The sequence below is a fragment of the Lutjanus erythropterus genome, chromosome 5 (genome assembly GCF_056507025.1).
Source record: "Lutjanus erythropterus isolate fLutEry1 chromosome 5, fLutEry1.hap2, whole genome shotgun sequence".
In the NCBI taxonomy this organism is placed as follows: Eukaryota; Metazoa; Chordata; class Actinopteri; order Lutjaniformes; family Lutjanidae; genus Lutjanus; species Lutjanus erythropterus.
Genome location: NC_139321.1, coordinates 42794801 through 42822468, shown reverse-complemented (window position 1 = coordinate 42822468; position 27668 = coordinate 42794801). Strand labels below are relative to the sequence as shown.

Sequence of the window (27668 nt, the reverse complement as noted above, 5' to 3'; positions counted from 1 at the left end):
GCAAGATCATCACTGGATTGCCTCTACCTTGTGGAGAAACCAGAGACTACGGGATGATCTTAAAATGTGGTACGATCCTCCTGCCCCATCACTGATCTTCCACCAGGTCCCCACTCCAGAGCGATTCTTCTGCCACCGCCTTCTGGTGTGGATGCCTTACCACCTGTGGAAGATCAGGGTGTTCTGCCCCAAATGTGGGGGGCATTTCACAGGAGGGGGTATTCATAAGAGAGCACGTCAGGTGCTGGATATCGACCGGAACTACTTAATGATAACAGAGACCCTCCGGTGCAGCAACACAGAATGCAAGGCATCCTGTTTGTCGTCAAGCAACGCCATTTTGGATCAGCTAGACCTTCCTCACCGATCAGAGTTCCGCATCATCCTGACACACAAGTGAGTTGCTGTCTGCACATTTGATCTATCAATGAAATTTTATTCAAACTCTACACTACACAAGTTTAAATTATTGATAACTGCATGTAACTGCATAATAACTGCATGTGTGTTGCTAAGAATGAACACACTGGGTATATGTTTGTTTTCCTTGTTGCTGTTATTTTGTCACAGTCCACTGTTTTTCATTTGGTTGTCCTTTATTTTTATATGGTTTCTGCATATGTAGGTATGCGTGTGACATTCGTGTCATTCGACTGATGAGGGAGAGAACATTGGGGAACAGCTCTACCCGTCTGGCCAAACAACTGAAAGAGAACCACAGTGAGGAGTGGCTTCAGCGCCTGGCAAGATACTTTGGCGAGTGTTCAGACTTCGCGCATCGCCCAAGCCTCCTCCCTGTAGTCTTCCAGGAACCCCCAGAGCCTGTACCAACCAACAGGTGGCTGATGGCAGTATATGCCAAGGACATTATGGCAAGGATAGACCACATAAAGGCCAGAATCACTTCTGTTTTTGGGTCTGTTTTAAAAATGGACTCAACCAAGAAGGTAAATAATTTTTCAAATTACATAACATTAATGCAATAATAATAATGCAAGATTATTGTAGTTACAAGTGCAGTTTTTTAAGATATTAATTAACCACTTTTTTGTTTTGTGTATTCACAGATCACCAAGAAGTTGTCAGGGGCAGCAAAGGGGACGGCACTGTGGATGACTTCAGTTGGAAATGAACTGGGTCAGATTCTTATCAGTGTTCTTACTGCACAGGAAGGACCTGGCCTGGATATCATGGTGGCAGACCTCATCAAGAGGTACAGCCAGGCAGGTATTCCACCGCCAAAGCTGCTTTATGTGGACACTGGCTGTTGTGTGGAGACAGGTGGAGAGACCAAACTGCAGAAAAGGTTTGGTGGATGGCCAGACCTCAACATCCGGCTGGACATCTACCACTTCATGCGGCGACTGGCAGTTGGCTGTACTACTGACGCCCATCCTCTGTACGCCATTTTTATGGCACGTCTCTCAGTGTGTATTTTTGAGTGGGATCCAGAGGATCTTGCCCATCTACGGCGGGCCAAGAGAGTGCACCTGCAGCAGGAGGGTGTGCCCGGAATTACCGATGCAATGGTGGACAAAAACATCACCAAAGCGGAGCTTGCTCTCCATTGCAGACGGAAGACCAGGGGTCAGGAGACCACCATAAAGCTCATTGACCACCTGCTGCAAGAGCTGATGGGGGAAAAGGGGAAGGACCTGATGGGTGTTCCACTCCTGGACAGAGTTCGAATGGAGCACATCTGGCGTGTGCAAAAGAGGCATGTTAAGTGCATCCAGGATGTCCCAGGTGTGGCTCTGTACACAGAGACTGGCACAATCACCACCAAGGAGGGCCTGGTCCTTAAAAACTACAGGTGTGCCAGAGGCTCAACATCACTGGAGTCGTTTCACTTACACCTGAACAGGTTTATTCCAGGTGAATTTTATAATATAAATTATTAATTATAATAGACTACAATGTTATAATAGTCTTATAAATATGGTTTATAGTAATTACTGCACAAATATCCCCTTAACACAGTACAACTTTAATTTCAGGCACTAAGGCCAACAGCCTGAATTTCCAGCTGTTTCTGTTGGAGGGCCTGAATAGGTGGAACCAAGACCGGGCTGTGCAGTCTCTAGCGACCAAGCGACCTACTCTCTTCAGCTACTCTGGAGACCTTGTCCAGAGTGTCAACATCAATAGCTGGAAAGTGTTTGGTCGGAAGTATGTTCCAGCTTTCCATCCCCCACCCAAGTACACTGGTAAGTTCAGCAACAAGTGATAAAGTGTTGCTTACCATATTCATAAACTTAGCATTTATATGGCTATTTCTTCTCTGTTTCCTCTTTCCCCTTGCAGGAGAGCTTATTGGCATTGAGTACTTATTTAAGCAGACAGGGCAGCCCATGCAGGACATGAATCCAGATGCTGAGGAGACAGACAAGCTGTTAGAAGAGGTCAACATTGAAGAGGAGCAGGAAGATGAAGGCTTTGAAGAGGGGGCTCTTGATCCAACAGTTGGGAACCTTATGACTGCAGAATCTGTTCAAGGCCGGACTGCTGCTTCATCCATCCAGCCTGCAGCCACGTCTGTGACCTCTGAGCCTGTGGCCCTTGCTGCCTCCACTCAGCCCAATGCCATCATTGCTACCTCTCAACCTGCAGCCCCTGCTGCCTCTGCTCAGCCTGCTGCTATTGCGGCCACCTCTCAGCCTGTGGCTCCTGCTGCTTCCACGCAGCCTCCTGCCATCGCTGCCTCCACTCAGCCTGCTGCCGTCGCTGCTTCCACGCAGCCTCCTGCCGTCGCTGCTTCCACTCAGCCTGCTGCCGTCGCTGCCTCCACTCAGCCTGCTGCCGTCGCTGCTTCCACGCAGCCTCCTGCCGTCGCTGCTTCCACTCAGCCTGCTGCCGTCGCTGCCTCCACTCAGCCTGCTGCCGTCGCTGCCTCCACTCAGCCTGCCGCCGTCGCTGCCTCCACTCAGCCTGCTGCCGTCGCTGCCTCCACTCAGCCTGCCGCCGTCGTTGCCTCCACTCAGCCTCCTGCCAGTGTTGCCTCCACTCAGCCTGCTGCCCTTTCTATTGAACCTGCTGGTGCTTCTCCTGAGATGGCTGAAGGACAGCTGGTAAGAGGGCTTGAACAACAACTGAAAAAGAAAATACTGAAAGAATAATGACCCCATAGTATTGTTTACATAATATAAGTGACTATATTACTGTAACTGTTGGTCTGTTGTCCTTTTTCAGGCTGTGGATGAGCACAATATACCAGGCATGAATCATGTGGACAGCCTAGCAGAGTACCTGGTGAGTTTGCGAAACCAAACTGGTATGACCTTGAACAACCAACAGGTCAGCACCATTGTAGGCCTCTGGCAGAGCCTGCTGCCATATGACCAGCAACGGGTAGTGTTTGCTGCCAGGCATCAGGACAGGCTCATTGTAGGAAGGTTCAGGTCTCCCAAAAAAAAGGCAGAGTTCACTAGTGGTGTGGAGAGCGTGAAGCGGTGTGCACTGGGATCAACTGCCTCTGTTGCCCAGTGGCCAGACTGCTGCCGCCTAGTGGAAGCCATTTTTGTCCGACTCTGTCATTTACACAAGAGCCCCAAAAAGCATGGAAAGGGGACCATGTCAAGATGGACTCTTATCTTGGAAGATTACCGCAACATCCGGCAGCTAATTCTGGGTAATGGAGCCATCATGCAGAGCACTACACTGCAGCTGGTTGAGGTCAATCAAACGACCCTCATCCAGTGGCATAATAAACGGGTGAAGCGGCAGGATTCCTCACTGCTCCTGCAAGGAATAAACTTACCTGGTCGGCTTCCTGTGTCTTCTGGTGCTCTTCCACCTGCTAATATCCGCCCTGCTGCTCCTCCTCAAATTCCGGGCCCTGAGCATGTATACACCTTGCCCTCAAGCACCGTAGGACAGGCAAAGTCAAATTGGCGGGCTGAAGCTCCTATCACTGCTGCCCCACGAGCTATCCAGCCAAAGCTGGCAGCACAGAAGCAGCTTTTTCCGCGGCCTCCTGCTTCTGGTCCTCTCTTTTTTCTCCCTCAAGCACCCTCTGTCACTTCTCCAACCCCAGCCACTTTCACACTAGTTGCTGTTCCCACACCTGCATGCAGTGCCCCCCAAAATTCTGCTGCTCCTCTTGCTCCATCTGCACCTCCCCCACCACCTGCTAGTGGTCGACCTACCTCTAAGGCAAGGTTTAATAAGAGGAAAGTTGTGTCCAACACTTGCAGGAAGTGTGGACAGTTCAGGACTGCAGAGACTGGACTCAGCCAGTATCGTGGCATTATCTACTGCCCCAATACAGAAACAGTCCCTAAAGAGCTGTGGTTGGCACAGATAAAACAATCAAAACTGTAAATATGTAATGTAAATGGAAAATGTAAATAGGTTGTAATGTTCATATAGTGTATACAGACTGTGTTATGTGTGGTGTTTTTTTTTTATTCTTTATTGTTAATTTATTCAGAATTTTCAGGTAGGAGGATAACATCACACTTAAAGTGGGTCATAAGCGATGATTGAGAGGGATTATTCATCATTTTTATTATTATTGTTGTTGTTGCAGCTGTTCTAGTTGTTAAATTATTATTATTATTAGCATTATATTTCCTTCCAAACTGATGTTGATTATTCATCATTTTTATTATTATTGTTGCTGCAGCTGTTCTTGTTGTTACATTATTATTATTATTATTGTTGTGTTTATTGTTATTATTATCGCCTTCATAACTGATGTGAAGCAATAAATGTTGATATAGTTGTGCTCTGAAACTTGCAGTCAGTCCTTTCTCTGAGTCAGAAACATTACTTGAACATGACTTATGGTTTTGTTGAGATTAATCAAGATGACACAAGTGTTTGTCCCAGCATACACTTTATATAAACTAATCCTTCACTAGTAAAAAAAAAAAAAAGCTGTCTGTGGGTTGATAAAGTAGTTAATTTCACTTTTTTCACAGCAGTCATTTTTGATAATAGCAGTGTAAACACAGGTTTTGCTACTGATACTAATTAAGGTTCTGTTCTATTCAGAATGAACAGAGTCAGGGTGCTGCTGTTGTGCATGTTGTCTCACTGGAATGGCTCTGCTGCACTAAATGGAATGGCACCATTAATAGTATTGACAACACCCGTGTAAACCATACAATTTCTTTTCCATAGATACCATGAATAAAGGCAAATAGGTAGATTTTGACAAACATTAGGTCTTGAAATTCATTACATAAAACAGTAATTTTCATAAAATGTAATTAAGTCTAGATATAAAACCCTAATGCCCTTATCTTTTGCTTTATACTTCCCTGTTAATGACCCTCATACTTACCTGTATAGAAAAGAGAACAATCTAAGAACATACTTGGTTTTACCTGTCTGAAAATTCTGCAAATCTGACCTAAATAAAACTTGTTCACACACCAGTTGTTTGAGCAAGTTCATAGCCCAAACAACTTTTTAATATTGACCAAGTATAGTAGTATTACTTAATTTATACTTATCTGTAGTACTAATTTCAATAAGAAATGGACAATCTCATATTTATTTAGAATTTGTTGCAGAACCATGTTAATCATTTCTAAATAAACAACAACAACATTATTAAATACAGCAACACAGTAACGGACGGTGTTTATTTGTAAGGTGTAATCTCGCTAAGCTCAACCACTAAACTTCAGCTCCTTTTTGCTAGGTGGGACTCGAACCAGGGATCTTCAGAACTATGTCAGTCTTCCCTCATCCAACCAAAACTGTAACATTTCAGCAATTAAATTAAAATTACGCTATGTAGCCATCATTGGCAACTATGTAACGTTTTAACAATTTTGGTATTTTGGGCTCTCTCTCATTTTTTCTCTCCTTTTCTCTTTTTTCCTCTTTTTCTCCTCATTTTTCTTTCCCCCCCCTTCTTCCCCTTTTTCCCTTTTCTTCCCCCCTGCTTACAGACTATTGTTCCCCAGCTTTGGCTCAGGTGGTAGAGCGTCTGCCCCATGTATTGAGGCTGTTGGTCTTCTGCAGCAGCTGCTGGTTCAACTCCCGCCTGCGGCCCTTTGCTATGTGTCATTCCCCCTCTCCTCACCCCATTTCCTGTCTGCTCTTTAGCTGCCCTTTCATAATAAAGGAAAAAAAATAAAAATAAATTAATAAAAATAATATTTCCTATCAATCTAACTACCTGTACTGTCGATGTGAAGACACACATGGCTGCTGTTCCTGAGTCTGTTATAATCTGGTTACATGTCAACAGTGACGCAGACTTACACTCTGTCACTAAACAACAAAACTGTTTACAGTGTCAGCAGCCAACATAAAGGATTTCAACCAAAACCCAAACACTGCTGAGCCTGATAGGGGAGCTAGTGATCTAATCAGAGTCCATGGGAAGCAGTGCTGCAATATTGACTCAACAATTTACTTCTGCTCAGCTACAGGTTTTTCTCACTGTAGGGAAACTGGAATTTTTTTGACAGTCTGCCAAGGCGCTGTGACCTCAGACAACAATATGAACTCTACATCATTGTTTTCCCATTTCGGCTGTAAAGCTGATTTTACAGTCACAGTCACTGTAATTTGTGCATTATATTAGCATCAGCAAAACCACAAAATGTAAATGTGTATGATCCTTGGAAATGAGCCATGTCTTGCTGTATACACTGCCAAACTCTACTGAAATTATGTTACTGATAAATATGACTCTGTGATTTGAATGAAACAAAGATTATTAGTGTAATCTTGTATATTAGGTCTGTTTGAATGTGAATACATAGTATCAAGAGGAATTTGAGTTATACATTAAACAAGAGGGAGTAAGCAGTAAAAGTAAAACATTTAAAATGTAACATTATATATTCAGTAGAAATAAAGTGTTATTTAATGTAGATATTCAGTTGTCAGACAACTTGTCCAGGGTGTACCCCGCCTCTTGCCCAGTGTCAGCAGGGATAGGCTCCAGCCACCCACGACCCATCAAGGATAACCAGTTACGGACAATGAATGAATGAATATTCAGTTTCTGATAAAACTCAAATGATTGTGGCCCTTGCTTGCACAGTTTGCTGCTTTTTAAATTTTTCATTTCTTTTTTTCTACTTTGTTGCTGGACTTGTGTTTGTTACCATCTTGTCTGTTTGATATTTAAAGCAAAAGCTAAAAACACATTCCTTGATATAATGCTTGATATAATAAAGCTGTATGATATAAATGAATGATTACTTGATAAAATAATGAAATGTTATAAAATCCTTATAATAAAGAAAAAAGACTTAGGTTAATTGACTTTATTTTGCTGCATTGATATTGAGCATTTAAGTAAAATGCTGATGCAGCGTTCTTGCTCTGCAGCATACCTGAGTATATCCCCACACCTGTAGCTGAATTTCCTATTCTTTTATGTGTTCTACACCGACTAGTTATGTGTCTGGCAAACAGCACAAACAGGCTGAAACTGAGCAGACTGATGGGAACATACCATGTTAAACTGTTGTTGTAATGTTTTGGTTATGGATGGTTTTTGTCGGACAAAGATTTTGCATATTCTGTGAGTAAAACCTGGAACTGTCCTGGCTGGACCTGTGAGACACTGTGAAAAGTTACTGAAATGCAGACTCATCAAAACTTCATAAATGTTTTATGTCATAAACGTGTACACACAAAACAATGGACACTAACACCATTTTCATCTAGTGCTTATACTCCTAAATATTTTTAAACTAAATTGTTCTGTTTTTTGGCCTTGCAAGTGCATTTTTCTTTAGACACACAGCATGCAATTTCTGCTGCTAAGGGTACGTTTGGATCATGGGAGTTGTTGTTTTCATTGTTAAACAACCACAATTGCTGATGAAAACATATCTGAGGTGTCTCAGACCAAATGAAATGCACCATTACCTTAACTAAAATTTTGGAACTGTCTGTATTTGAACACTGCTGTAAAATGGAAACATTAGGGATAATGACAGTACTCAACATAGGTTGAGTCATTCTTAGATATTTCAATGCACTTATGTTATATATTATGCTATATGCTATTATGCTGAGTTAGCATATTAACACTTCCAGTTGCCTTCTCTCAAAGTCAGTGGGTTTTTTGAATGAGTGTTTGGGTTGATGCCTGAATTAAGGTCTGTGGTTAACACAAGATTAAGAGATTTTCCATTCATTCGTAGATTTTGAAGCTTTAATGTGATTGTTAACAAGTGGCTAAATGTGTCTACAGAGGTTATCAGGAATGCAAAGTGTCATCATGCTGAATGCTAGCCATAGTGACATGACTCATGTGACTGTGCTGTAGATCGTTTATAGCTGTTAACATTAACGTTAGCTTTTTACTTCTGCCGATTGCATTTACATTCCAATTATCATAAAAGTGCATGGTTTTCATTTGTGATGATATTCTTGTTGAACAAAACATGCCAGTATCATAAACCTTTATTTGACACAGTATTTATTTTCTGCACTATTCCAGAATTCAATTGGAAAATCCCGTTGTGTTTTGTATGGAGGGAAACAGAGCAATGAGAGAGAAATGAGGACTAACACACACAGCTCTGTCGTTAACTAAATGATGACATGGCTGATGACTTATGAAATATTTTTAGCCCACTAACTTACTTCTACTGCCATGTGAACTCTTCATTAGCAGAATTAACACGTTTATCTTACTGTAGAAGCATCAATATAACAGTAACTAGCTTAAATGAGAAGTGTCTAATTTTCATTTTCAGATTTCCCCCCACACAGCTGCTCCCTTGTCAAGCATAAGGAGGACATCACCTGACAAAATGGCATAACACTTGCATCGACTAGTCTTTCAAGTGATGAGGTTTGTGTAGGGATACTTTTAGAAAATTGTTAGTCTCTATAGGTCACAACTTTTATGTAAAATAGTGAATATAACTGTTATCTGCTTTACAATGTGGTCATATTTTGCCAAACCACTTTGCACTTGATACACGCCAACATAGGCAAAGTAATTGTAGTTGTTTAGTGTGATAGTACAATAGTTGTGGCTGGACACGTTTATTCCCCGTTTACAGTCAACGTCTCGGTTACAAGTCTGGGGTTAGAGGACGAGTAGGAGGGAGAGAAAGAGGGAGCAGAGAGGCCGAGGTTACGGTGCAGTCAGGGCCAGGTGAGGGAGAGGTGCAAGGGGGCTACTAGAGTGGAAGCTTCGCTGGAAGATGAAGAGGAGCAATTTGAAACTTTCCAAAGGAGCCAGAAAGAAGTAATGAAGGTATGTATTTAGAAAATGACTTTGTTATATTCCTGGTCTGAGAGATATTAACAATCCAATCCCAACACAAAGTTATATTTACAGCTCTGTGCTCTTCATGTAGCGACGTTAGTGTTGTGTGTTGTATTTGTTCTACATTATATAGACTATTTCTGTATTGCAAAGTATGTTCCATATTTTTATATTTTTCTGCCAATATTACATATATAGTTTATTTATTCAGTCCATTATTCATTATCCAATGTTACATTGAACTGTAAGTGCAATTAATAAAAGATGATAATTAGATATACCTGCTGTATTTATTGCAATTATGTACATATAAATATGTACTTCTATATGAAGTTCTTTCCTGCAGTTTTGGTATATTTTCATGACCACTTCAGTTTTCAATAATGTATATTATCATTTACAGGGGTCAGCTGTACCTTACAATTTTGTACAAAGATGAATAAAAAAAACACCACGGACAAATATGACATCAGCAATATAAATTATTTACACAAAACAGTCTTGGTCATCCCTGTCATTCTTGACAATACAAGAAGAAATGCTGTATGACAATCATAAACTTGCAGCCTTTAGTGTTCAAATTTCTGCAGCTTATTCTGTCTTTATCCAAGTCAGCTCTGATGAGGACAGAATAAGTTGTCAAAATGTTTGTGTTTGTTCACTAACAGCTGCAAGTTATGATTGTACACCAACATTTCTACTTCTATTCACAACACAAAGCAGTGTTCTTTTTTATATTCATCTTTTCATTCCAAACTGTGAGGTACAGCTGTCCTCTGTAAGGATAATACACATTTGTGTAACCTGAAGTAGAAATGAAAATGTACATTTACATTGCAGGGAAGTACTGTCATGATTATTGTATAACTACAAACATGTTTATATGTAGATCACTGCACAAAAATAAATCATGAACATCTGATGATCAGCTATTTTTTAATTGTTATTGCCCACATTTCAGTCATATAAATAATAATCTAAGAATATCAACATATAAACTACAAATGTCATGTAATAAGTAGCTGAATCAGGGTGATTCTCAGTCAAGACCACAGAATGATGAACTCACAGCTTTTAGTCTTCAGTTCAAACAGACAAATGTCTCATCAGCTTCTTCTGTCTTTATCAAAGTTGCTTTGATAAAGACAGAAGAAGCTGATGAGACATTTGTCTTTTTGAACATTAAAAGTTGTTAGGTTATGGAAGTTATCGTTGAGCTCCAGCTCTTTCATCCTGTGGTCCTCCCTGAGAAACACACTGATTCAGCTCTTTGTTGTTGGATGAAACACAGTGACTTCCTGTCTAATTAATTCCAAATCAGCAGCTGTACTGAGTGTCCATCCTGTTGAAAACAGTGTAAAGGCAAATAAATGTGTGTCACTTACGTAGACCTCTTCTGACTTGTGTCTGCACCAGTTTTGATGTGGTGGGTCCATGTATGAGCGTCACCAAACTGAACCTTCTGGGGTCATCTGGTCCAAGGTTCCTCTATTGTGGCATCCCAAATGGCTTACAGTGTCTTTCAGCTAGTTGAGGAGAATGGACTACCATTTTACCTTTGCAGCCTTTAGGAGAGAAACAAAATATACATAGTGATGTCATACATGAGTATTCAACTATATATCAAGAAGATGTTAGAGTACGCAGATTTTCATCACAAACAAAAAACACATCTGATGATTCAGTTGATTAACAACCATCATCCAGCTTTGAGGAGCTAAGTAGCAAAAACAACTGTTGATTTTTTCTTACTTTACTATGATGAAACACTCTCAGCACTCTTATAACTTGGAGCTAAAAAGGGCAAGGCAATGCTTTTTCTCTGAGATTATCAACAAAAATAACAACAATGCACGGACCTTATTCACTGTTGTTGACAGACTGACAAACCCCTCAGCATCAGTCCCTCCTGAACTGCTGTCCACCAAGGCATGCAATGACTTTGTCTCTTTTCTCACAGACAAGATTTTAAAGATAAGACAGACAGTCAACACAGTGGCTACTTCACCTGTGCCTCATAACACTGCTAACATAACAACAATTTCTTTAATGTCTTTCAGTCTGGATTTCAAGGACATCACAGCACTGAGACTGCACTTGTAAAAGTTTTGAATGACATTCAATTCAACATTCAACCATAAGATACTGCTCGACAGACTAGAAAAGTGGGTGGGACTTTCTGGCACTGTGCTAAATTGGTTTAAATCTTAGTTACAAGATAGGGATTTCTTTGTGTCAGTTCCTCAAGGGTCCATTCTTGGTCCTCTTCTGTTCACACGCATTCACAGCATTCACACGCTCCCTCTTGCTCAGATTATGGAATATCACAACATTTCCTACCGTACTTATGCAGATGATACACAACTTTATATAACAGTGTCACCAGATGACTACAGTCCCCTACATCTGTTAAATAAGTGCATTGATGAAATCAATACATGGATGTTCCAGAATTTTCTACAACTAAACACAGACAAAACTGAGATAGTTGTTTTTGGCCCCAAAGAACAAAGATCAAAAGTGAGTACTCACCTTGAATCCATGACACTAAAACCTAAAAATCAAGCCAGAAATCTTGGTGTCATTCTGGACTCAGACCTAAATTTCAACAGTCACATAAGGACAATTACTAAATCAGCCTACTACCACCTTAAAAACATAGCAAGAATTAAAGGATTTCTGTCTGGGGAAGATACAGAAAAACTTGTTCATGCTTTAATTTTCAGCAGGCTGGACTATTGTAACGGTGTCTTCACAGGTCTGAGTAAAAAATCAATCAGACAACTGCAGCTTGTCCAGAACGCTGCTGTCAGAGTCACCAACACCAAGAGAGTGGAGCACATTACACCAGTGCTTAAATCACTGCACTGGCTTCCCGTGTGTCAAAGGATAGACTTTAAAATCTTGTTACTTGTCTACAAAGCACTAAATGGTCTCGGGCCTAAATATATCTCTGATTTGCTTGTACGGTATGAAGTACCCAGACCCCTCAGATCATCTTGAACAGGTTTACTCAGTGTTCCCAGGATCAGAACCAAACAAGGTGAAGCAGCCTTTAGTTTCTATGCTCCCCACCTGTGGACCAAACTTCCTGAACACCTGAGGTCAGCTGAAACTGTCGGCTTATTTAAATCAGGTCTTAAAACATTACTGTTTACTGCAGCTTACCAGTAAAGTGGATACGTAATTATTTTTAGGATAATCTGTAGCTATTGTTTTTATATCTGTCTGCTGTTGCTTTTGTTTTATGTTTGCTCTTTAAATAAATTTTCTGTAATGTTTTAAACTATTTATTGTCCTGCTTTTAGCTTTTGTTTGTAATGATCTCAAAATGCAATTTTAATGTTCCTTCCTAAACTATTTTAATGTATTTTCAAGTTCTGTAAAGCACCTTGAATTGCCTTGTGTATGAATTGTGATATATAAATAAAGTTGCCTTGCCTTGCCTTACCCAACAATGGTGCAACAATGGTTAAATGGTAAGATACAGTCACTTTATGACTTATATTTTACATCATTATGATGAATGTATAGGCAAGCGATAACAAGTAATATAGTAATATAAAATAACCACAGCATTTTCTATGCATGACACATATGGAGATATAACATTAAACATAAACTATTAATGAAAAACCTATTAATCAGTGCAGTTTTGTTGATAATCAAACCTGTGAGGACTAACCTGTCTGTCCCAGTAGAAGCACTGTTGATGGTAGATGAAGCTGGAGCTGAGACATGAAAAGGTTTTCCCTTCATAGGAGGTGATGTTACAGGATGCTTGTCATAGCTGCAGAACATAAAGAAAATATGAGCTACGTGACACAGTCACACACACCTGTAACACATCCTGTTACATAATTTTAATTGCCGCAACTTTTCTAGTCTTTCCAGAGCTGGTTTAGCTGATCAGGAAAACCACAGACCAACTGCAGAGAAGCTGCGTGTGGAGGAGACTGTTGTTAATGACGGAGTTTATTACAACAGTCTAAACTAACGTGATGGTTAATGACATCGACACCAACCAGATGCACTTATAAAATTAAATAACTGTATAAGGAGGCCTATACGTAAAACAGGAGAGTCTGTGTTTCTCTGTGAGAAACTTTCAGACCTTCTCACAGCAGAGTGAACAGGTGAGGGAGGAGAGGAGGGCAGACTGATCACTAATCAATCACTGATACCGTCGTCCTCTCGGACTGATTAAAAAATTAAAATGCCAAAATTGGTGACAAACCAAACCTGGGTGTCCACACAAATAAAGTCTTTGTGTGAAACACTGCAGAGTGTAACATCATGCTGTTTACAGACAGTCTGCTGTCTGTAGTTTGACAGAGAGACAGAGAGGGTCGTGTCTAGAAGGGAACCCTAGACCCGCGAAAGATCGGGCGACTTTGATTATTTTAGTAGAAATAACGGAAACAAATCTCGCGAGAGTTGTGCAAATAAAGAGTTACCTTCTAGACATGACCGAAAAAGGTGCGCAGCTCCAAAAATAGAAAATCATGTCGTGGTGTCGATGTTTTTAATGTTCGCACTCGGCTGCAAACCGCCCCAGTACAAGCTGAAGGTCCTAGTTCGAAGGAGCCAACAGGACAACATCATCTGCAAAAAGCAGAGATGAAATCCTGTGGTCCCCGAACCGGATTCCCTCTGGCCCCTGGCTGCGCCTAGAAATTCTGTCCATAAAAATAATGAACAGAACCGGTGACAAAGGGCAGCCCTGCCTGAGTCCAACATGCACCGGGAACAGGTCTGACTTACTGCTGGCAATGCAAACCAAGCTCCTGCTCCGGTCATACAGAGATTGTACGGCCCTTAGCAGAGGGCCCCGGACTCCATACTCCTGAAGCACCTCCCACAGAATGCCACGAGGGACACGGTCGAATGCCTTCTCCAAGTCCACAAAACACATGTAGACTGGTTGGGCAAACTCCCATGAACCCTCAAGCACCCTGCGGAGGGTATAGAGCTGGTCCGGTGTTCCACGACCAGGACGAAAACCGCATTGTTCCTCCTGGATCCGAGGTTCGACTATCGGCCGAATTGTCTTCTCCAGTACCCTGGAATAGACTTTACCAGGGAGGCTGAGGAGTGTGATCCCCCTGTAGTTGGAGCACACCCTCCGGTCCCCCTTCTTAAATAGAGGGACCACCACCCCGGTCTGCCAGTCCAGAGGCACTGTCCCCAACTGCCATGCGATGTTGCAGAGGCGTGTCAACCAAGACAGCCATACAACATCCAAAGACTTGAGGTACTCAGGGCGGATTTCATCCACCCCCGGTGCCTTGCCACTGAGGAGCTTCCGAACTACCTCAGTGACTTCAGCTTGGGTGATGAATGAGTCAACCTCTGGGTCCCCAGCCTCTGCTTCCTCTACGGAAGGTGTGTCAGTGGGATTGAGGAGATCCTCGAAGTATTCCTTCCACCGTCCAACAATATCCCCAGTCGAAGGACTCGATGTCTCCAGCCTCCCTCGGGATCTGGTCAAAGCTCTCCCGGAGGTGAGAGTTGAAGACCTCTCTGACAGATGGTTCCACCAGACATTCCCAACAGACCCTCACAGTACGTTTGGGCCTGCCAAGTCTGTCCAGCTTCCCCCCCTGCCAGCGGATCTAACTCACCACCAGGTGGTGATCAGTTGACAGCTCAGCCCCTCTCTTCACCTGAGTGTCCAAGACACACGGCCGGAGGTCAGTTGACACGACCACAAAGTCGATCATTGACCTCCGATCTAGGGCGTCCCCGTGCCACGTGCACTGATGGACACCCTTATGCTTGAACATGGTGTTCGTTATGGACAAAGCACAGAAGTCCAATAACAGAACACCACTCGAGTTCAGATCGGGGGGGGCGTTCTTCCCAATCACGCCCCTCCAGGTAACACTGTCGCCACCCACGTGAGCGTTGAAGTCCCCCAGCAGAATGATGGAGTCCCCAGTCGGAGCACTTTCCAGCACCCCTCCCAAGGTCTCCAAGAAGGCCGGGTACTCTGCACTGCCGTTCGGCCCATAGGCCGAAACAACAGTGAGGCACCTATCCCCGACCCGAAGGCTCAGGGCGGCGACCCTCTCATTCACCGGGGAAAACTCCAACACATGGTGGCTGAGCTGGGGGCCTATAAGCAAGCCCACACCAGCCCGCCGCCTCTCATTGTGGGCAACTCCAGAGTAGAAAAGAGTCCAGCCTCTCTCAAGGAGTTGGGTTCCAGAGCCCCGACTGTGCGTGGAGGTGAGCCCGACTATCTCTAGCCGGTACCGCTCAACCTCCCGCACTAGCTCAGGCTCCTTACCCCCCAGCGAGGTGACATTCCATGTCCCCACTGTGAGATTCCATGTCCTGGGATTGGGTCGTCGGGGCCCCCACCCACGACTGCCACCCAAATCACAACGCATCAGCCCCTTCTGAACCCTCCCGCGGGTGATGGGCCTACGGGAGGGTGGGCCCACGTCGCTCCTTTGGGCTGGGCCCGGCCGGGTCCCGTGGGCAAAGACCTGGCCGCCAGGCGCTTGCCTGCAAGCCCCAACCCCAGGCCTGGCTCCAGGGTGGGGCCCGGTAACGCCAATCCGGGCGACGTAACTGACCCTGGTGTTGAACTTTCAATAGGGGGCTTTGGTGACTGTTTCAGTTAAAAGAGTTAGTTTCATCTTCTGTTTGTGGTTTCTGCAGACATTAGTACCTTTACTTTTACCTTTGTACTTGGAAAAAAGTGGAAAGTAAAGTAAAAACAGTTCAATGAGGAGAGACTAAGAGTAAAAGAGAAATGGTTTATTGGCACGTGCATGATATATGAAACATGAACCGTCTTTGGCGGTTAGACCCCATTGAGGTGAAACAATATGTATATATATATATAAATGGGGGTGATGACACTGTAGTGAAGAGAAACCCCCGGGGTCTAGACACTTGTGGTGGTGGTGAAGAGGTGGAAAGCAGAGACTGGTGAGGTGAAGTGGCTCTGGACTCCTGCTGCCTGGACCTGAAGACTGGAGGAGAGGGCTTCAGGGAGGATGGAGGTGAACATCTTGTGGCTACCTGGGTCCAATGACTGGAGGAGAGAGGGTCGCGCGACTGACTGAATGACACCTGATGGAGCAAAGACAGAGGCAATTTTAATGTTTTGGCAGCAGCAAATTGACTGGCTATCGCGACCGTAGCAAAATCTGATTGGATAGTAAAGAACGCCCACAAACAGCTGATTAGAGGGAATAGGAGGAGAGAGCTGGAGTAAAGGAACGTTATGAATGAAGGCAGTGTAATAGAAGGTCTTCCTGATTGAACTTACGCTGAGCTTCATTAAAAGTAAATCTACAGTAAAAGTAAAGTTACTTTACTGAGTATTTTTACTTTAGTAATTTATAGTTGTTCATTTAATAGACCTGTCTTATCTTCTCTTTTGTTTATTACCATTGTTCTTAAATAGAGCAAATGTAATGTAATAGAAAAAAATGCAGAACACGCAATATTTCTTATCTGATTACTTGATTAATCACCAGAATAATTGATAGATTATGCTTTAATTTTACTGGTTCGACCCACTTGAGATCAAATTGGTCTGTATGTGGCCCCTGAACTAAAATGAGTTTGACACCCTGGATGTAGACGTTGATACAACTACTACACTACTTCAGTATATATCACTCTAAATCATAACACAAGTTAGACATTATGATGTTCCAGACCTTTGCTTTAGGAAATTTTCTCTAACTGGACCTCTTTGAATTTTAGTTGAATACCCCTGCTCTAAGGCATTACCTATCTGTGTTGGCTAACTGGCTGCATACTGTAATAATAACCAATGCTGGCACACATTAGCAATCAATTATGAAATTAAATGTTATGAACAGGTAATACTAACAATAATAAAGAAGGGTCAACCTTGTTTTTTAAATTAAATATTTCACCTGTAGATGAATAAATCTGAGATGAATTACATTTTGTCACAAAATAACCTGTCACACTATCATCTGGGTTGGCCAACAAAAATAGGCTTATGTGGGTGTTCACATTCCTCTTTACTATCCAATCAGATTTTGTCGCAGTTGCAGTATCCAGTCAATTTGCTGCTGCCAAACTTTAAATCGCCTGTCTTTGCTGCATTAGTTGTCATTCAGTCATTGGACCCAGGCTGCCAGAAGATGTTCACCTCGATCCTCCTCCTCCTCCCCTCTCTCCTCCAGTCTTCAGGTCCAGGCAGCAGGAGTCCGGAGCCACTTCACCTCATCAGTCTCTGCTTCACACCTCTCATCACCACCACCAGTGTCTAGACCCCGGGGGGTTCTCTTCACTACAGCTTTATCACCCCCATTTATATATGTGCATATTGTTTCACCTCAATGGGGTCTAACGGTCAAAGACTGTTCATGTTTCATATCTCATGCACATGTCAATAAACCATTTTCTTTAACTCTTACCCGTAATTTAAACCAGTTGTGCCTGCCCCACGTCACGGCTGCGCCGCGGTTTTGCTCCGTCATGCACGCGACAGTTTACCTCTAATTCACACTGAGTGCGGCTGTGCTGCGTAACGGCTGTGCCGCGGCACTCAGTGGAGTACGCTCCCATTCTAGTCAATGCTGCAATTTACACTGAGATCACCGCGGCATGTCTCAGCAGCGTCCCAGGAGCGGCGCAGCTGCGCTCAGTGTACACCAGCAGAGTTTGAGAAGTGTTTCAGCAGCGGAGTGTTTTGCCCGTCTGATTATGTTTACTTGCTCTGATTTTGTTGATTAAGTCCTCTTTCCTTGCTCTTTGCGCTTCTACCATGGATAAGCAGGCTACATAGTTAAATTGTTTATTTTATGTCTGTCTTTATGATCGCGAGTCTGCATGGGGTCTTTTATTTTGAAAATCAACTGGGTTCTCCCCTGTTTTCTGTGCCTGACTTCCTGCCCGTTCGACCAGCTCTGTGTCAATTGACACACCATCCATCGAAAATAGACTTGCTGTGTATTCTCTGCTGAGCGGAGCACCGAGACGCTTCTGGGATGTTGCTGAGATGCGCCACAGCACTTCTGGTGTAAATTACAACATTGACTAGAATGGGAGCTATTTCTCTGCGTGTGTGACGCACACAAAATGTATGGTCACAATTTTTTTTGGAATTTTGTTTATATATATATATATATATATATATATATACATATTTTCATGGTATATACAAAATAGTATTATTCATGTTCTCTCTTTGAGGATATTATTTCATTTTATTATACTAAATTGTGAGCCTTAAGGGTTAATTATGGTCTCTCTGCAATTCAGTTGCACATCAATGTCACCAGTAGGAGGCAGTTTGGCACTGTGCTTCTCTCAAGAGCCCTCTTACCCAGCGGTCTCTTCTGCTTCCTCAGTCAACGGAGCGAAGCTGCATTCATTGGAAGTACCTGTCGCCTGTCTCATTCTTTTCTCCTGTTTTACACAGGTTTGTGAAGGTTTTAAACTTGAATAACTACATACACATGTTGTTAAATACCCTAGAATGAGTTTGAGATTGATTTTGTGAGGGTAACTGGTATACATATATGTTTTTTGACCAGTAGGGAAAATGTGTTTTTCCTTTGTTTTTTTTGTGTGACCTAAGATGGCGCCGCCCGCAAAACTGCTTGTTGAAATTAGCGTAAGATGCAAACATTGTCCTGTTTTTGGCTCCAGAGGTCCAGGTGTTCCTGAATATGATTAGCACTTTGAAAGGTTACTATGCAAGTCTTCAGCTCATACATTTCTTTTTTTTTTTTTTAATGTTCCTCTAAATGTGAGTATAAATGGGGGGAACAAGGCCTTAAGAATTCTATTTTTCTTGATATTGTTTAATTGTAGCATGGTAGGCTAAATGTAAACACAGCTCAGTGTGTGGACTGGAGGATTACAAATTAATATAGTAGTACAATGGTTGAATTCCAGTATTTTTATTGTGAAAGGGAGAATGTGTGTTTTACTTGAAAATGTACCCAGGTTATGTATTTTGTTTCAATTTTGATATTGTGAGTTTTGTACAGTTAAAGTCATAACTGAAAAGAAGAGAAAAACAAAAACAAAATACAGTAAGAAATATATTTTTCATGTTGGCAAATAAAGTCAACGGAGCGAAGCTGCATTTAATGGAAGTACCTGTTGCCTGTCTCATTCTTTTCTCCTGTTTTACACAGGAATCTTATCTGCATATGGGTTCTCAGCCTGAGAACTGTAACACGTGCCGCAGCACAGCCGTGACGCAGCGCAGCCACGCCTGGTGTAAATTCGGGATTAGTCTCTCTTGATTGAAATAGAACTAGACAGGACATTGCCACTCAAGCCTTGCTGCCAATCTTTTCCAGTGACCACTTGCAGTATTGCAGCAAAGATTTCCCTACCGATCCAAAAAGCATTTTCCCATGAGATATTAGCCCATAAGGTATTTTAACAAAACATTTGCTGTGATAACATGTGTTGACACATATTGGCTAAGATGTTAGCTGATATAGCCAAATAACAACTGTTGGCATTTTGTATTTTATTATGCTAATACGGCATGATACAGTCACCTCTCTTTGAAAGTAATCCAGTAATCAATGTCACATTTGCATTCATTCTATGATTACTTTAGCAAAGGTATCATAGGCAGTCCTTTAGAACAAAAACAAAATCTTTACCAGAGGGCTAATTGCTGGCTTTTTCTGGAGCTTTCAACTGTCCACTTTCAGAGAATAAAGGTGAAGAGGCAGAACAAAATCTTGTAATGAACAATGGATGGGACAGAGATTCTTTTGATAGAAACACTCTCCTGGACAACCCATTCTTCTGCTGAGTCTACTTATATGGTATATAATGTTCCTATTTGTATATTTTCCATTTGCAGTGTTCCTATTTTTACTTTTTATATTTCCTCTGATTAAATTGCTCATATTTTTAATATTTTATTTTAATAAAATAAAATAAAAATTATTTTATTGATGTTTCTTTATATTTTTGCGATCCACTTTGCTGCTGTAACAACAAATTTCTTCACTGTAGGACTAATACAGGAATATCATGTCTTTGGTTTTGAAATTGTGCCATGATATGAAATGGCAATTCCATTAAATATAAAATTCTCTGGAGAGTAATTTCCCCCAACTTCAAAGGCCTGTAGCCACAGGTTGGCATGAGGCCTGACCATGTGTCATACAGCCTTGTTTCTTCTTATTAAAGACCAACTTTAATATAGAGTATAGGCCTAATGGAGGACCTTTGGCAGCCCAACTGCACATTATCATAAAGTATAAGAATGAGTAAAGTATGGTATGAGACCATAATATTTGTCCACTTGAGTGCACTGTTTTAAAGTTTTTGCACAAAATAAATATAAGAATCATTAATGTGACAGCCAACTGACCTGAATGAATCTGGCACATAATGCAGTGGTATTAGAGTGTGGACTGAGTGTAAGGTGGAGAGTGTACTGAGAATGTACTGTCATGTCTCAACACACAATTTTTGTGTTTAGTTTTTTTTCTCTAAGGATCCCTGAAGTCCTCACAGATACACGGGCTGCATTTGTACAAAGTTAATGTTATCATGGTATCTAATATCTAGTTTTGTTATCCAGCAGGGAAACAGCTGCTGTGGAAACATCATACCGGGAATATTTTGGATCCTGTGCTTCCAATCCCGTGTTTTTCCACATAATATCAGCAAATACCAGACAAGACAAACATTTCCTTGCTTGGTAAGCCTTCAACACAGGCAGACAATGCTGGAGTTTGTGCTTTCTGTTCTCTGTCTTTATGTCTGTATGTTTACAGTGGCTCCACACTGACAGATGAGCTTCCTCAGGACCAGCCCTAACTAAAGGAGTTGGTAAAAAGAAATAGTCTGACATGCTATCTATCCATCCCTCCATCTGTCTATCCATTTATCTGTCTGCTTTTATTTGTGTTAGTGTTTTTGTCTGTCCTCTGGCTATACCTCTGTCCTTCTGCTGTGTCCAGTTGTCACCACTAGGGGGCTGTGAGGAGTTGTAAATTCTTGTCCTGAACAGATAAATTCCAGTGAGGGATGTACTTTCTGCCTGTCTGTCTTTGACTGATATGAGATCATTTAATGTTTCAGTCTCCTACACAGACTTCCTATTAGCACTCTGTGATGACCTACTACACCACACACACGCACACTCTCTCTCACAAACACACAGAGTAAAATAAGGATGAGTTTCACCCTGAAAAGGGGAGATATTAATAATGACGCTCAGACATGAGGCTTCCTCTCTTTCAGCAGGACTGAGAATGTATTATTTTTCAAAAGTATTTACAGAATTGGTTACAAAATGTCTTTAAATGTAACACATTATAACAACGGTATTCATTTTCTTTACAATTTTACAATTGTTACAAACTTGTTTTTCTTCTATTTTTTTCCTTCCAGGTGAGTAAACAGGTAAGTATAACAATGTTGTTTTATTTTTCTATTTAACAGGAAAAACTAAATATAAGGTAAGTATTTATGAAAAGTCTATAATTCAATTAACATAAGGCAATTCAAGGTGCTTTACAGAACTTGAAAATGCATTAAAATAGAAACAATAAAAGAACATTAAAATTGCATTTGAGATAATTAAAAACAAAAGCTAAAAGCAGGACAATGAATAGTTTAAAACATTACAGAAATGCATATAAAGAAAGAAGCAAACAAAAACAAAAGTGACAGCAGACAAATATAAAAACAATATCTACAGATTATCCTAAAAATATGTATATCTTCACTGGTAGGCTGCAGTAAACAGAAAATGTTTTAAGACCTGATTTAAATGCGCCGACAGTTTCAGCTGACCTCAGGTGTTCAGGAAGTTTGTTCCACAGGTGGGGAGCATAGAAACTAAAGGCTGCTTCACCTTGTTTGGTTCTGATCCTGGGAACACTGAGTAAACCTGTTCCAGATGATCTAAGGGGTCTTGGTGCTTCATAACGTACAAACAAATCAGAGATATATTTAGGCCCGAGACCATTTAGTGCTTTGTAGACAAGTAACAAGATTTTAAAGTCTATCCTTTGACACACAGGAAGCCAGTGTAGTGATTTAAGCACTGGTGTAATATGCTCCACTCTCTTGGTGTTGGTGACTCTGACAGCAGCGTTCTGGACGAGCTGCAGTTGTCTGATTGATTTTTTACTCAGACCTGTGAAGACACCGTTACAATAGTCCAGCCTGCTGAAAATGAAAGCATGAACAAGTTTTTCTGTATCTTCCCCAGACAGAAATAGATTCCAGTCTATTGCAAATAAAAATAATAATAATAAAAATTATTCTTTAAAACATCTGCAGTAGTGTGTCTGCTATGTTACTTTTCTGTGCTCATCACATTTACACACTTAAACAATGAGGGCATAGTATCTCTAAAACACACATAAACAAATCTCACTCTCACTATTTGTTGTCTCACTAAGCCAAGTACAATCAAACAGCACACAGTATATGTTATGGTTGTACTAACACATGTCTTTCTGTGCTAGCCACTGCAGAAATGGGAATTAGCTTGCTGCTTGAAGTGTATCAATTAACAGTCAAAACGATATAAATAGTGCTTTTAACATACTCAAACTTGACTCAGGATGCTAAAAGAACATGAGCAAAACGTGCCAGCAAACATATCTCACAGTTGAGAAGAATTAATACTCATTTTTTACCTGAAAAGAGGAGATATTAATAATGATGCTCAGACACGAAGCTTCCTCTCTTTGAGCAGGACTGAGAATGAGGCATCATGGCGAGAGCTCCCCCTTTCTGATTTTGCAGACATGACTAATCAATCACAGATTTCCTATCTCAAAGGATCAACAAGTCGATCACAGGTAGGTATGTTTAGAACCTTGCACGTGTGACTAATTGATCACAGATTTCTCAGCACAGGATCAACAAGTCATCATGGATTAACTCCTTACAGGTAAGTATATTTAAACATTTTTAACTGTTTTTCTTTTAAAATCCATATGAACTGTTTTTAAGCATTTTAACTCCTCTTATAGGACTTTTACATTTTTAACCATTTTTAACCTTTTTTAACCTTTTTTTTTTTACACAGGATTTTGTTCTTGCAGGGCATTTTCACATTTATAGCCTTGGACTATTATTAATGAATTTTTCCCTGTCACTGTCTGTTTTAATTACATTTTAAATGACAGTTTTTAATACTTACTGAGCTTACTTACTCACAGAACTGACAATCAAAAATATTTTGAAAAAATCTATCACAGATGCTACTCCAGTAAAGTGAAGGTGGAAAATCCTGTTTGAACATTTGATCTTGAAAAGTGAAGTGTCACAAATGTGTTGATGAAGCCAGATGTCACTGAATTACACAAGCACATGATTGATCATGATTGGACTTATGAGTCTCTCAGAGGGTCAGTGTGGATGACCCAATGTGGATTGATTGATTACACTATATTTACTGTACAACTTTGTGCTAAGCTATGCTAACAGGTTGCAGACTGTAGCCTTATATTTAACTAACAGTGTGGTATTGATCTGCTCAGCTAGCATCCTGTCACATGCAGAAATATATCTTTAATATAGCAGTTTTCAAGTTAAAGATATATGCAACTTAACTTCACCATTGTTGTGGGGGCGTCCCAGCCTATGGGACCACGTGACCGGAAACAAAATACTGGATTTTATTTCGTCAACTTCACATTCGGATGTTGTGTTCCCTAGATAGCGTATGCCAGCTGCTAGTTCTGGAAAAACATGGCATACCTCAAGAGTGAGGAAGGAAATCAGCAATGTCAAACTTTAACACATTATCACGTCTGTGAACATAATTGCAGCCTGAGTCATATCAGATAGATTTTTATCTTCAGTGGTGGTTGTTTAACAACGAAGACAACTAATCCCTTGGTCCCACACTATGTTGTTTGTTTAAGACATCATCCAAAATTAGGTTTTTTGTAATTGTTTTCATTTGAGAGAGAACCATCGCAGCAGAACTTAAATATTGTGCATTTAAAGATTAATTTTCTCTACAAATTTGCATGTAAAACGTGGCAAATATACAAAAAAATAAAATATAAAAACTATCCTTTGAACGCTTAAAGCTGTGGTAGGCAACATTTTTTTTTTTTTTTTTGGCATCAGTGAGTAATAATTCCATAATAACCTTCTAAATCAAGTGGTCTGAGAGTGAGCAAAACTTTTGCACCTCCCCTTGGCTCTGTTTTCAGTCTATAGGGAATCTGGCCAATGATGGTAGACTTAAACCGATCACAGGTCATCTAGAGACTGGGTGTTCCAACTGGCTCTTCTACTAGGGCAGCTGTGTGTGCATTATTCCTTCAGTGAGACCCTGAATCAATGTCTGAAACTCCTGCAGGAAAAGTCGCAAAAAAACTGCATTATCAACAAGTGAATCTTAAAGGGTCCAGCTAATGAGTAACATGTTGGTTTGTGACCACATACAGAAAAAGGTCTGTGTGCTTCTATCACAGCTGGTTGGATATATCCATGCGCAAGGGTGTAGGGATGAGTTTAATATTTTGGGGGGGGGGCACATATCGGAAACCTGACAGATCCGTAAATAGTTTGAGCAGAACTATGTCATAAATTAACTTCACTGCAAAACATTCACAAAATGCTATGTGATCTTTTACTTTTTCTTCTTTTTTCAAATGTTTCTTGGAAAAATAGTGTTGTGCACACCTATATTAATGCATGTATAATATATGTATGTATATGTTTTATAATCTTAAGACGTGGGCAAACCAGCCAGAAAAATCACTTCTCCCTCTTCCTCTTGAACAAAATGGCTTGAGTCTTTAAAGCATAATGATGATTTCATTCCAGGGCTGTACTCTTACTTTATCAGGTAGCAGCACTGATACTAACAAGCTAAATATTTCAGTAGCACAAAGACAAATTTAGTAGCACCCAGGTGCACAGTTTAACATGTTTTATTGTCAAAATCCATTTGATATTGGTCAAAAATGCATTTACTTACTTACATTTACTCATGCACTGTCAACTCTGTCAGCATAATCTAACCCTTACAGTAAAAGTTTTCACTAATTTATTTTAAGACCTCACCTCAGGCCCTGTACCATCCCCTCTTTTTCCAGTTTCCTTCGTGCTGCTGCATTGCTGCTCCCAAACATACAAAATGACTTCAGAGATGCAGGTCTAAGGTACAGCTCCTGAGCATAAAGGTGGACCATTTTAAACTAAACAGGAAAAAATCCACTTATTAGTCACTGTGGAGTAGCATTTCACCATATAAATGTGTAGAACACTGGTTGGGTGTTCTAGTGTAGCTGATAACCTAATCATAACCTAACCCAAACTCTTATAGTACTGTGGAAATAATGAAATAATTATTGAAAATTTATCTTTAAAAAAATCAACCTGACATCAGTCCTCACCTGTTCTCCTTTCTGGATCTATTATAATCAATAAAATAATTTCTGAACCTTACCTCACACTCTGAAGCTCCACCTGGCTCTCCTATTTCTTCCCTGAATTTATTACACTTCTTCTCATGATAAAACTGTTTATGTTTAAAAAGTAATAACGGGCTAATACATATTTCACTAACCAGTTTAAGACCTCACCTGAGCTTCCTCAGTCTCTCCACCTTTTATTGTTTCAGCTGCCTCACTCCTCTCTGTACCATCATTCTCTTGACAAGACATTATTACACAAAATAAAAATAATGTCTTACATGTTGATAAATGGTGGAGTATGATTAGGTGTTGTCCTTGTGTTGTGTACCTGTTACTCACACTGATGTTACTCTTTTTAAAAAAAAACAAAGCAAGTCCTGCTGCTTTTCTTTGATGGTGACATTGTGCTGAAATGAGATGACAAAACATTTTGGTGAGCGTTGACATTACTTGGGAACACTAACAAAGTTAGCATTTAATAATGGACAAGTGACCATCCCAGGATTAAGATGACTTCACTCAAAAGATATGGTTTCTAAATATGAATGTAAACTAACAACAAGACGTTATAAACAAGCCATATTCATGACAACGTTCCCTATAGACTGTTTTACCTTGTTCAAAAGAGTTTCAGTCATCAGACCGCCTGCTGTCACCTGCTGCTGTCTCCGCCTCCCAAACACTCTCAGAGCTGGTGAGGGAGGGGGTGGGACAGTGACATGACGCTGTGTTGTGCTTTCAAAATAAAAGCACGTGAGTAAAAGATTTCAAAATCAAATATTTTTCTTCTGTGTGGTATACTTTCTGGGTGGGACAAATGCGCCTGTCTCCAACACGTCCCCCCCATCCTCCCCGGTTCCTACGCCTATGTCCGTGCATAAGTTTGCTCACTTCAAACTTCAGAAACTCTCTCTGATTGTTTCATAGCGGGTCAGAGGAGCGATGATGGGAGGAGGAAATGAGGAATAGGTGGGAGAGGAGAAGAAAGAGGAACACGGACAGCTGTGTAACTGCTCCTCCACCTGGCTCAGGTGAGCCAGCGGAACCAGGAAGCTTCACAGCTAGAGGTGGTGCAAAGGGCGGGACAGGGCAAAATATCACTCCCGCCCCTGGCACAAGAGGGCAAAGGTGGATTTGGACACACCTTGAATAAATCAAATTCATTGCACCTTGCACTTTCCACTTGCACTTTAGATCAGCAGGCACTAAATGATAGGGCACTAAATGTTTGAGGAAATGGAGTACATGTACTCTTCTAAAGTTAAATCAGAGTACGTGAGCTCATAGTGAGGGATGAAGGCAAGAGACTGTATAGTCACCAAACCAGAGAAACCCATAGAAAGCCATCAACAGAACCACTTCAAGCATACTGTGAGAAACAACCTTAACTTGACCTGGACACCAACTATGCACCAGTGGAATAGTGAGAAGCAGTCTTATTGTTGCCTGAAGGGAGAAACTTTAAGGACACTGAGGAGCAGCTGAATGAAAGGGTCGGCATCAAATGTGAAATTAAATTCCTGCCAGCATGGCTTGATACTTTACATTCGAAGACAGCAGGATTCAAATGAAATACAATAAATGTGCAAACTGCACGGATGTGTATGGGTTGAGGCCTGCAGAGGAGGTTGGTGCAAAAAGAATAGTAGAAAACCCAAGCTGAATCATAGGCTTAATTGCACTTTTGGCTAAACAAAATCTCATGCATTTGAATGCAGCGTATAACAGATCCTACGGTGGCTTGGATGTCAAGAGTCAATCAAGAGTCACCTGACTGAATAAAGGGCAGGGCCAGAAGACACAGTTTGTACTCCTGAAATTTAAAGTATGAGAGAGCATCAGCTACACTATTTCATGACTAGGGATGGAGGAGGCTTATTAAATGAAGTTGTTCAAGACATGACCAAGTCACATGAGGCATTTATTATTGGCATTTTGCAGCTGCCCTTATTAGCTGCCCTAATAATTTTAACTGTAGCTGTATTGACACAAAACGCCACAATCTGTTCTTGGTCTATCTGCTTCCCCAGAGAGAACAAGCAATGACAACTGGGTAAAGCTCGTAAAGACCAGGATTGATCAAG

At 41.1% G+C, this 27668-nt stretch overlaps 1 protein-coding gene across 1 annotated transcript; it reads left to right on the top strand.

The window, feature by feature from the left end:
* Window positions 1–830: 830 nt before the first annotated feature.
* On the top strand, window positions 831–4320 carry LOC146327311 (uncharacterized). The gene is made up of 5 exons (XM_084718308.1): window positions 831–947; window positions 1068–1875; window positions 1998–2207; window positions 2305–3068; window positions 3190–4320. The coding sequence occupies exons 1-5, from the start codon at window positions 846–848 to the stop codon at window positions 4318–4320; spliced, it is 3015 nt and encodes a 1004-aa protein (XP_084574434.1). The 5' UTR covers window positions 831–845.
* The last annotated feature ends 23348 nt before the right edge of the window (window positions 4321–27668 follow it).